Source organism: Kryptolebias marmoratus, linkage group LG2, assembly GCF_001649575.2.
Source record: "Kryptolebias marmoratus isolate JLee-2015 linkage group LG2, ASM164957v2, whole genome shotgun sequence".
Taxonomy (NCBI): domain Eukaryota; kingdom Metazoa; phylum Chordata; class Actinopteri; order Cyprinodontiformes; family Rivulidae; genus Kryptolebias; species Kryptolebias marmoratus.
In genome coordinates, this window is record NC_051431.1 from 3178099 (window position 1) to 3189601 (window position 11503).

Sequence of the window (11503 nt, forward strand, 5' to 3'; positions counted from 1 at the left end):
CCCCCCCCCCAATCACACTCCATGTGTTCCCCTCTCATCCTCCTCTCCCATCGGCCTTCCCGTTTGGTTTGAACCCTGCGGTATGAGCACAAATGTGTGTTTGACTTTTTAAAGTTTCCCAACGAAGGGGAGGCCTCGCCGCCTCCTCCTCCGTGGAAAGAGAGGAGAAACAGAGGCAAACCAGCCCTTTTTTCCTCCCTGCTCTCTGCCTTACAGTGACTCACATGTGAGGAATGCGGTGGGCTGGTCTCAAGTTATTAATATCTCCTTTCCTAGGGTCCGCAAACTTTCCTCAGGATCCTAACACTGCAGCTTTCTGAAAGATTTAAACAATATTCCCCTTATTTGAAGCAAAACCTGCAGGACGCCACACCCTCTGCTGTGTTTCTGATTAGGGAAAGCAGAGAAAATGTAAGAGAGTTGGCTTCTGAGGAGCCCTGAAGAAATGTTGGCTCCGAGAGCAGAAAGGCGGATGGAACAATGCTCCTCTGTTGCAGAATTAGATTCTGCTGAGTCATAAATCACCAGAGATCAGGACGGCGGATGACCCCCCGCCAGCATCCGAGATCCCCAAAGCTTACTCAACAGAACCGGGGTCTCCTTCTGGTACGTCACCCTGTGTTTGTGGGGAATTCCTCTTCGAGAACCAAACCCGAGGCCATCTGCTGTGAAGAGGAGTGACATCTGGTGGATGAAGAATCCCCCGGTTGTGTTTCCAGCTGCAGACGGAGCGCCGTGCTCCAAATGTTCTCATAGCTGAGACAAACTCAGCTTAAAACCACATTTTAGTCACAAATATTTAAATTATCAAATATAAAAATATAATTAATTTTGTCTTTTTATGGTTATGAAATGAAGATTTATTTTTTTAACTTCTTTATTGAGACCTAAAGAGTTAAATGTAACTTATGAGGTGAATTTATGTTCTTAATTACAGATTTTGCTTTAAATTTACCTCAGTTTTCAATATGTTTTTTTCCAGTCTTTTAATTGTCAAATCTATATAGCTAATTTTATTCATTGATTAGCTGATTTTAGCTTTTAGCAATTTGATGCTAAAAGCTAAAGTGAGCAAAACCGCAGCTAGAAATGTAAACGAGCTAAACTTTACAAATATATAAACCCAAAAGGGTATTATTCAATTGGCTACTGGTTATTTCATATCTCATCAGCGTTCTTCACACACACACACTCTCTCACACACGTAAGGTACGTATTAAAGGTACGTAAAGATAAGAAAAAACGTTACAATTACCGTTTTGGCAGTCAGACGGAGTAAAACACAAAAATTAACGGATCGTGGCAGTGCACGTGACTCTCACTCGCCTCTGCGTTAAAGGACAGTAGCAACAAGCACCCATTGACTCACGTGCGCCCCCTTTCGGTGCGGCAGAGTACTGCCCTGCCCTACCCCGTGCCTTTTCGCCGCGGTTTTATGTCCCCTCAGCAAAACTAAATATGTCACTAACAAATATTAAACGTAAATGGTTAAAGACATTAGCCAGACTGTGGAAAATTAGGGTATATAAACGTATATGCAAACATTTTATTGGCGACGTGCAGCGATAAGGTGTTCTGACAAGAAAGCTGAGTAAACAACCCGTGACGTAACACCGGTCTGCGCATGCGCATTGCCACAAGGTAGGTCTGAACAACTGCAACAGGCACGCGCCAACAGCATGTATCAACCCAGTTTGTGAACAGGAAATATGCAATTTCAGCGGTTTTGACTATAAAAACGTTCGAAATTAGTCATACATAAAGATCAGTGGACAAATATTAATATTAATTTTATGTTATCATTTTTTCTCTGCCTCCCCTTACCACACGTCGCTGAAAGAAATGAGCAAAATAGAAAAAATAAGGTAAAATTAGCCAAACAGTAGCAAAAACTAAGCTTAATGTAGGAACCCAAAAAGCTAAAATTAGCTAATAGCTACAATCTTTATGTAGCAACCCCGTAGCTAAAAACTTAAATTATCAAATTTTTAAATAAATATATAAAATTATCAACAAAATTTGTAAAACCATACATAAAAGCTAACTGTAGGAAAAGGCTAAAATTAACAAAACTGTATATAAAATTTAAGATTAGAAAGACGAAAGTATAAAAAAAAATAAAAGAATGTTTTCATATAATTCTATGGGGAAAAAGTAAGAAATAGTTAAATATTTCAAGAAGTATAAAAGCTACAAACACATTTGGTGAAATTTACAAAGTATTCTGAATGATATTTAACAAGAAATGCATTTACTTTTAAAAGTATAAATTATTGTAATTCATAAATAATGTTGTTGATTTTTACATGTTTGTCACATTTTCTTTCTTTTAAACTTCAGCCAAGCCTGCTCCTCAAAAACATTTATTTTAATTTTAACAACAATTATTGTTAATTTAAAATGTTTAAACAGTCAAATGATTGGAAGAGAAATGAGTTAAAGATGAATTTACAAGATTTAGTTCTTGATGTTTTTTGTTGATTAATTATAATTAAATTAGCTTTAAAACACAAAAATACACAACAAATTTAAAGTTCTTTTTACATTTATGAAGGCTTGTCTCCACGCAAAAGTAAAATGTATCAGCTTCGGCAAAAATAACCGATTTAATTTCAATCATTGATGTCAACTAGAGGACGACTGATAAGTCAGGAAGTCTGATTTTTAACTTTAACGCTGCCAAACGAGACGAAACTCAAATTTAGTAACAACCTGCAGACGATATAAAAACCTGAGATTATTGTTTTTAAAAACATTTAAAACAGCAGAAGACCCTCCAGGACGGAAGGTGTGGATTCAGCTTTAGCTTCTTTAATTTTAATCTTTCTTTAGTGTTTTTATTTTAAATCAGCGGCACTTTAAAGATGCTGTAAACCCAGAATGGGTCGATTCCTCTCCTTGTAAATGAGCACGAACAGCTGCAGAAAATAATCGAGTTTATTTTTTTAATTCTAAAAGTTGACACATTGTCAAAAACAGCCTTGATTTAGTTCAAAAATTGTGTTTTTTTAAATGTACAAATAAGACATTTTTTTGCTCTTAGATAATAAATGAAATGAAGAAGTAGGGGTGCAGGCTTGAAACAGGTGTTTTAAAGATAACCTACAGAAAATCTTGAAGATGAACATGAACCTCCTGCTGAACGCCACAGAAAAAGACCCAAAACGATCATTTTGGACGAGTTTAGAAGCTGAAGTGGTTTTTGATGTCTTTGATCTGCTTCATCATGTCCCCGATTTGCTGTCCCTGCTCCCTGAGGACGTCCTGGACAACCTTCTTTTGGCTGGCGTTGAGTGAGACGGTGGTCCTTGTTGAAGACATGTCCTTGTCCACTTGTTTCTTCTGGTACTCCATCTTCATGTTGACCTGCCGGATGCAGTTGTCCAGGTGTTTCAGCTGATCGCTGACGCTCTGCAGCTCCTTCTTCATGTCCTTCTCGCTGTTGGACAGAATGGGCAGCTGGCTCTGCAGGCTGCACAGCACCTTTTTAACTCTGTTCATGGTGGTTTCCTGACGATACTTGGCGTCTTCGTACTTATCGGCCAGCCTCTCCGCCGCCTCCCGTAGGCTCTTCTTCTCCTCCCGGCACAGAGCCAGCTCCTCCAGCTGCTTGTCCTTCTGGTCCCTCAGGAGCTTCACCCTCCTCTGCATCTCTTCGCGGGCCATGTCCTGCTTCAGGATGTACTCCTCACGGAAGACCTGTGTGGCCCTGCTGAGGAGCTGCAGGCACTCTGGCGGGGGCGGCGACGCGTCCTTGTCGCCAGCCTTGAGCACGAGGGGGTTAGTGGAGCTGCGAGCCAGGATGTTGCGGATGTGCTGCTCGAAGGAGTCGTTGGCGAGCCCCCGCAGCGGGGAGCTCCCAGAACCGGGACCTGGGTGGGAACAGAGCAGGGGAGGGGAGGGAGGGCGAATGGAGCTCAGCAGGGGCAACATGATGCACTCGTACGTGGCGGTGATGCAGATCATGGTGGCGCCCAAGGAGAGGTCAGAGACGATTAAAAAGCCTCGAACCGGAGTCGACTGGCTGGTCAGCAGCGGTCTGGTGCAGAGAATGTGCTCTACGATGCAGCGCTTCTCTGCGGCCAGCTCCTGGAGACTGTCCTTGTCCTCCTCGCCGGACTGAAGGAACCTCTGCAGCTTGCTGACCCAGATGAGCCCCACGCTGTGCACGCCCGCCTCGTGGGTGCAGTGGTACCTCTGCTGGCACAGGGGGTCCCGGTGCAGCCTGATCGGACAGGTGAAATCCAGCTCCTGGGGCTCGTCTTCGTCCGCGGCCACTTTGAGCGTGAGCTCCAGCTCCACGCACTCGAACACGTACAGAGCCGGAACAGACCCGGCCCTTTGGATCCACTTCTCCACCGCCCCAGCCTCTTCCTCCTCCTCGGACTCCAGGACCACGCAGTGGTACAGCGTTCCCGTCTCGGTGGCGATCACCAGGATGCTGGGAACACACGGCAGGCACAGAATGGCACAAGCATCGTAGCCGTAGTTATCCTCGGCTGCAGGGTACATGGGTAGGGGTCCGGCAGGGTTACTGACACTCAGCCCATTCGTCTGGCCTGTGTAGCTCACGTAGGTTTCCCCGTTTTCATAGAGGACGTACAGAGGATACACCGGCTGGTCTTTGGGGTACTGAGCTGCCAGCTGCCGGGGAGGACCTGACATCGGCCCAAAGTCAAAAGCCACGGCTGTTTCTCCAAGGGATGCAGCATAGGACCGGACCGGGGGGTGGACGCCGCTGTCGTCCTCACACTGGGACACTGGCAGGATTTTAGCTGGGGTCTGGGGGGTCTTCAGGCCGTAGAACCGTATGGTGTTGTCGGATGTGAGCAGAACCAGATGGGGGTCGTCGGTTTCGCTCGGGTACCAGGCCGCCTGTCGCAGACTCACGGACGGGGAGCTGGTGAAGAAGCGCTCCGCCACGGGGATGGTCTTGCAGTTGATCCGGTCCCGTCCCCCTTCGAACTCGGACCTCTTGCCCCACCGCTGCGGGAGCTCCAGAACCGACACCCCTCGCTGCCCGACCAGCGCGACGTGGCGCCGCGCCGGGCTCACGGACACCTGGCACACTTCGAAGAGAGGCGGGTTGATGCACAGCAAGGTCTGAAACTTCCCGCCGCTTTCGCTCTCCTCCTCGGAGTTCAGCTGCCGCAGGTTGGTCGTGTAGAACACGCGCTCCAAGTCGTTCCACACGAAGAAGTCCCCTCCCAAACAAAACGTCAGGTTTTTAACGACTTCTTTCTCATTCGGCTTTGATTCCAAATCCAAACTCTCTCGTATTTTCCTGAAAATGGTGTGATTCGGTAAATCACCCAGCCACCTTTCTGCGCCGAACGCCGCCATCTTGATCAACAACTGAGCTCGCATTCCGTAAAGTCTCGCGATAGAAAACGAGATAATACGAGAGTTTTACGACAGCCGTAAAGCGTCGGCCGGTGTCGTACATTTTGCAGAATCACCACCATGGCGTTGAAAGAGGCTGCCGGGCTGTACGAGACCCTCAAAGCTGAGTGGAATAAAAACAAAACGAACCTGGACAAATGCGGAGAACTGCTCAGCAAGCTTAAGGTGGGACAGCCGCTTCTCTTTCCACTTTTATTGTACTTCCTAAATCAAGGTCGTTTCCTCTAAAACTGCAGGGCTGTTAGCAATCGTAGCTAAGAATGCTAACAGTTCAGCTAGGCTAACGTGTTTGTTTATTTGTCGATTTTGGAAAGATATTTTTATTTAAAAATAATAACGAGTTCCGTTAGAGGTTCAATATGTCAGCCGTGTTTTATTGCTCGAGTTATCAGGCAATTTTAAATGGTTTTATTTGTTTTTACAACCGTAGGAAAGGAAATTACTTTTTGTTGCTAACGTTAGCCGCAGTTAAACCAAAACATTTGAACTGAAATGTAAAACAAACAATTTTCTAGTCAATAACTCACACGTTATGAACAGTAATGTTTCTTAAAACCGACTTGGGTCTTTTTTTAATTAAGAATGAATGTAAGAACTGATATAATATACATCTAATGAATGGTGGAAGCTGTCAGAGGTGTAAAAATCATTTAATCTGCATTAAAATACTTAACCAGTAATCTGATATGACATTTTTTAGATTGTTTTCGTTATTTTAATTGTAATATCCTTCAGGATTTTTGTTTGGTTGTAAAAATGATCTTTTGTGAGAAACAAAAACATGAAATCATAAAATAATGCAGACATTTCTTCATTACGGCTCATACAGTTGATCATTTTAGTTGAATCATAACATATTTTCTTCTAATTTGCATAGGCTGTGACGGACAGTTTAAGAAAACTGTGTTTTTGTTTTAAACTGTAATTTTTTTTTCAGGTTTCATTGCTGGAGCTGAATTTCTTACCGACCAGCGGATCTGGAATGACCAAGCAGCAGCTCATTTTAGCTCGTGAGCGAATCGGCGTCAGATCCAGTTTTTATCAGTCATGTGCTGCAGGATTTATTGAATAATAACATGACGGATGCCTAACCGGAAGCCGGTGTTTGTTTCAGGTGATGTCCTCGAGATCGGAGCTCTGTGGAGCATCCAAAAGAAAGACATCCCATCTTTTGAAAGATACATGGCCCAGCTGAAATGTTACTACTTTGATTACAAGTAACGCCCCTTTTTTATTTCCTTTGCTCCTGAGTGAACTCCTCACCTAATGCTCGCTGATTTGCCTTTAACGTTGGTCTTTTTTTCTTTCTCCCCTGTTCAGAGATGAGCTGCCTGAAGCTGCCTACATGCACCAGCTACTCGGACTGAATCTGCTCTTCCTGCTCTCACAGAACCGAGTGTCTGAATTTCACACAGAACTCGAGAGGCTGAGCGCGAAAGACATTCAGTCCAACGTGTACATCAAACATCCGGTTTCCTTAGAACAGGTGCAAATGTAGAAATTTGTGAATTCCTAATCTGAGTTTGGTAGTTAAGGATTCTGAATTTAGGAGAATCTGTAGTAGCAGATTAGCAGCTGCTTTCCGTTCTTTCCTTGAATAGTTTTGATTCATTTGCATGAGGCATTGAATGTTGTAGCATATTTTAAATATATAAAGAAACACTTTTTATTTATGCATTTAATTCCTGAAACTTTTAACACGTTGCAAACGTTTTGCAGAAAAAATCAGTTAAGTTAGATGTTATAAGGCGACCAAATGCGTGTTCATAAGTTTCTGATGACCCGTGAGTTGAGGTTTTTGTTTTGTGATATTCATAATAAAAGTTTAATTCATCTCACTCCCAATAAAAGCTCTTTTCATAATAAAAGCTGTTATTATGGATGGGAGGTTTTATTCGCTTTTATCTAGTTTCTAGTTGAGAAACATTTCATTCAGAGAATCTTCTGCTGGGAAGTTAAGCTTTTAAATAGGAAAAGTTTGTTTTTTGTCAAAAACTACTTAAGATTTAAGGTTTTATGTAGATTTTGATCCCTGGTTGATTTGTTAAATAATCGCTGATCTTCCCACAGATGTATGCTCTTTTATTATAACTTTATTGTAAATATAAACTATATGGTCCAATTATGTTACTATTTTTTTTTCTTGCCATTTCAGTACTTGATGGAGGGAAGCTACAACAAGGTATTTCTCGCCAAAGGCAACATCCCTGCTGCGAGTTACACCTTCTTTATAGATATTCTGCTCGACACTATTCGGTAAGGATCGCTTTGAGTGGAGATGGGATTTTGGAGTTTTACATATGAATAATTTTAGGACAAGCAAACGGTAAAAAATTTAATTTTTTAAAACTATTTGCAGGGATGAGATTGCAGGTTGCATAGAGAAAGCGTACGAGCAGATCCAGTTCAGTGAAGCAACCCGAGTGCTTTTCTTCAACTCCCCCAAAAAGATGACGGAGTACGCCAAGAAGGTGAGAGATTTCTCGTTCAGGATGTAAAATCTGCAGTTATCGTTTGATTAAACTGTCAGATTTGTTTCAGTCATTTAGCTGTGATTTATTTATCAGCAGAATGGGCGAGATATTTCCCTCTCTGACTCCTTTAACGTCCATTTATGTTATTTAAGTCTTCGTTCTTTTACATTTCTTTAACAATTTGATTTCAGCGAGGCTGGACTCAGAGCGCAGACGGCTGCTACACCTTCACCAGTCAGCACCAGCGGACGGAGGAAGTCACCATCCCCTCCACGGAGCTGGCGCAGCAGGTCATCGAATACGCTCGGCAGCTGGAAATGATTGTGTAATCCGCCCCCGGGAACACTCAGACGCCGGTCCAGGACGCATCCAGGCAGCTCGAGACACGTGACTCCGCTCGTCACTGGAGCGGACGACTTTGAATCCACGCCTCGTCAGACGTCTGTCCCTCCAGTTTTCCCGATCAGATCTGCAGTTCCTCCTGTCTGGTGTATTATTTTCAAAACACAGAACCAAACTCAAAGTGTGAAAAGGATTTACATTTTCTCTCCTGAGGATATTTAAGGATTTCATTTTCTTGTCCACTTTAAAATTAAAAGTCATTCTCAGATATTGACAAACTACTACTTTTTTGGACCTTTTTTTTAATTTACGTTCAAATCTGTTTTCAACACAAATAAAACCTTTTTTTTTTTAAATGAAATTCAGATTTTTGTACACACTTTTATCCTTTGTGTGAAAATGTTTTGCCCATTAAGTCGTAACACAACTGTCTCCCTGAATGGTTTGTAATTCACTTCTTGATGCAGTTATTTATCTGCAATAAATAATCCAGAAAACGAACCTTTTCTGCGACTGCGGTTCTTCTCTTTCTCCTTATTGTTGATGTTCACACACACGACAGGACCGGATTCCTGCAGCTGTAGGAGCTAAAAACAGTAAAAAAAATCAAATAAAACATTAAAATTAACACTAAAATGAAGGCAGTTTGGAAATCATCCTGACTGCCTGAACAGAAGAAGCTGTTTTCGGGTTTTTGCTTCGGTACGTTTACCTGGAGGACAGGTGGGGCAGGAAGTTGTGATGTTTATGAGTTTTATTTGTTAATTTATCAACGGATCAGAAAAACTGGACTGAGAGTCTCCTCCCTCGGGTTCTTCGCTGCAAGACATGGTTCAGTTTTCAACAAATGAACACTATAAAGGTGCTTTAGGAACACCTGGATAAAATCTTAAGCTCCTAAAAGCTGATCAGTTTGTAGAAATCAGCCGAGCTGGATTCGGCCTCAGGTGACAGATTACCTGGTTGTTTTTGTTTTCCTCGCTGAGACGTAAAATCTTTGGATTCCTGTCCACCGGTTCTAACTTCAGGTTCCACAGATGTTCCTCCTCGCCTTCGGCTCAGGAGTAGCTAAACCAACTGAAATTCACTAAAACTGAGAGCCGAAAGACGCTGAAGCTTCAATTGGGGAGACAAAGAGATAAGAATCAGAACAGGAGCAAAAACCAAAAAAACAGTAGCTGAATGCTAAAGTTAGCAGAATAATAGTTAAAAACTAAAATTAGGCAATTTGTAGCTAAAAGCTAAGCCTGGCTAAAAGCTGAAATTAGCAGAACAGTAGCTTAAGATATTATTAGCAAAACAAGCTAAAAGCTCAAATTTGCCAAATTGTAGCTAAAAGCTAAACAAGCAAAACAGATATGCTAAAATTAGCAAGAGTTTTCCATTAATTTCAATGATAAAAATAAAAATTATTACTTTTTAAAGTTTAATAAAGTATTTACAACCATAACATCCTGAATCAGCTGAAAGTTAAAAAACCTAAAAGTTTCCTGAAGCAGGAAGTAGCATTCTCACAAATACACCTGCACAAAATCAGGAAATAAATAATAAATATAATACAAATAAATAATAAATATTATACAAATATTAATATTAATGACAGCGTGTCTTTGAAGTGTTCGTGTTTTTAAACTTTTTTTTAGCTCAATATCTGTAAAACCGACTAGATTATAACTATTTTTTCTGTTGGCTAAGTTTGATTAGCTGTGGCGGCCATCTTGAATCGTGCCGGCTCCAAGAGGTGTTATGTTGCAGAAGTACATACAGGGTTTACTTCCTGGGAGTTTCATTGAAATCCGTCCCGTGGTTCGTGAGACATTTTGCTAACAGCACAGACGCGCGCTCACACGACATGATGGGCGATTTGAACTGAGAGTGCGCATGCGCAGTGCGGACCGCAAAGAACGGCCTGACCAGTCGCTGTCCTCGGTGCTGAAACCCTTTCCGCTTGGACTCTAACGAAGTTTTATCCTACGTTTTATCACTAACCTTATATTTTACATTGTTAATACTTCTTTAAATGAAAATATGGACACAATTTGATAAAATGGTCGTGCTTTTAACAGACTTTAAAACTCTATAATGGTTTAACTTCACGTGTTCTCTTATGAGACGATCCGTTGGAGGTCGTTTAGGCTCTTTTCCACAGCTCGGCTTCTGTTTTCGGTCTTTCTCTAATCTCTGACCGACTCTGTGGCCCACCTAAAGCCGCGATGCTGTCAATGATTAGTGCGGATGTGCTGGGAGAGGGCAGGTAGAGGGAGAGGAGGAATGAGGGAGGGAGGGAGGGAGAGAGGGAGGGAGGAAGGCAGGGAGGGAGGGAGGATGCTGCCAGCGGAAAATGGCTGCTGCAACCTCAAGCCTATCCTGATACACCGAGACGACATCAAGGTGGAGGAAGAGGAAGGAGAGAGGAAGATTGAGGAAAATGAGAGCAGATGGAGGGAGAATGTGAGCGAGCCTGAGCGTTTCCTGAAAGGAGGATAATAAAAAAGAGGAGAGAGAGGAAGAGGAGAGGAGACCCTAGGGGTGGGCTGCTGCAAGCGGCGGGCAACACCGAGCCATGGAGGGCGAGTAAGTCCTTACATTTTCATTATTTTAAAACATCCGCTCATCTTATTATCTATAAAACCAGCAATCCTCCTTAAAAAAAAAAAAAGAAAAAAAAAAGACGGATGTGGAAACCATTAACCAGTCCAGCATCATCATTATCCCAATCGGTGCTGTGCAGCTTAGCAGGCTGCCGAGAATAAAAACACCATTACGTAGTGTTGAATCAACAGCATACACCCAATATCCCATAAATCCATGCCAATGTGTGAGAAATGTGAAGCCACATTCATGATGTGGAGCTGCGCTTCTTTATTTCAAAAAAAGGAGGACTGAGACTCATCAAAAGCTTAAAGGGATCCTTTCGGGGTTTTTTTTAAAGAAAAAGCGGCTGCTAAAAAACAAAAAAACTAAACAACAACCTCGGAATCAGTCTGTGTGTAAAAATGCACGAGGAGGAAAGAAAGAGGAGGACAAAAAAAGGAGAAATATGGCGAGTTTGGGGCCAGAAGCGTCATTCAGAACCAGGCGAAAGTCAAACGAGGGAGGGATGGAGGCGTTGTGATTTTTATCAACGTGTCTCGGGGTTTCATTATGATTTTTAAAGCCAAACTTTATGAATGAAATGTGATTTTTTTCTCCCCTCTCCCTCTCTCTCCTTCTCTCTCACCCCTCCTCTCCTTCTTCTCCCTTTTCCGACCGGGTCCCCCCTCCCCCCATCCTCTCACCCACTC

General features: G+C 42.7%; 3 protein-coding genes across 3 annotated transcripts in view; 2 read left to right on the forward strand and 1 right to left on the reverse strand.

The window, feature by feature from the left end:
* Positions 1 to 2347: 2347 nt before the first annotated feature.
* On the reverse strand, positions 2348 to 5384 carry nup88 (nucleoporin 88). Its single transcript, XM_017437769.3, has one exon. It carries the CDS (start codon positions 5365 to 5367, stop codon positions 3184 to 3186), a length of 2184 nt encoding a protein of 727 aa, XP_017293258.2. The 5' UTR covers positions 5368 to 5384; the 3' UTR covers positions 2348 to 3183.
* Positions 5385 to 5412: 28 nt separating this feature from the next.
* psmd8 (proteasome 26S subunit, non-ATPase 8) lies at positions 5413 to 8720 on the forward strand. Its single transcript, XM_017437770.3, has 7 exons — positions 5413 to 5568; positions 6341 to 6413; positions 6518 to 6620; positions 6724 to 6889; positions 7559 to 7659; positions 7763 to 7874; positions 8069 to 8720. The coding sequence occupies exons 1-7, from the start codon at positions 5464 to 5466 to the stop codon at positions 8204 to 8206; spliced, it is 798 nt and encodes a 265-aa protein (XP_017293259.1). The 5' UTR covers positions 5413 to 5463; the 3' UTR covers positions 8207 to 8720.
* A 1820-nt stretch (positions 8721 to 10540) lies between these two features.
* Positions 10541 to 11503, forward strand: part of spred3 (sprouty related EVH1 domain containing 3) — a 10950-nt gene continuing 9987 nt past the window's right edge. The window contains exon 1 of the mRNA XM_017437771.2: positions 10541 to 10793. Within this exon, the coding sequence (XP_017293260.1) occupies positions 10783 to 10793 (11 nt within the window). The 5' untranslated portion in view covers positions 10541 to 10782. The remainder of the gene's footprint in view (positions 10794 to 11503) is intronic.

Excerpts from the sequence above, each read along its gene's own strand:
- nup88 (XM_017437769.3), bottom strand. The coding sequence starts at position 5,367 with ATGCGAGCTCAGTTGTTGATCAAGATGGCGGCGTTCGGCGCAGAAAGG.
- psmd8 (XM_017437770.3), top strand. The coding sequence starts at position 5,464 with ATGGCGTTGAAAGAGGCTGCCGGGCTGTACGAGACCCTCAAAGCTGAG. Across the intron at positions 7,660-7,762 it reads ATTCTGCTCGACACTATTCG|GGATGAGATTGCAGGTTGCA; the intron begins GTAAGGATCGCT and ends AACTATTTGCAG. Across the intron at positions 7,875-8,068 it reads TGACGGAGTACGCCAAGAAG|CGAGGCTGGACTCAGAGCGC; the intron begins GTGAGAGATTTC and ends ATTTGATTTCAG.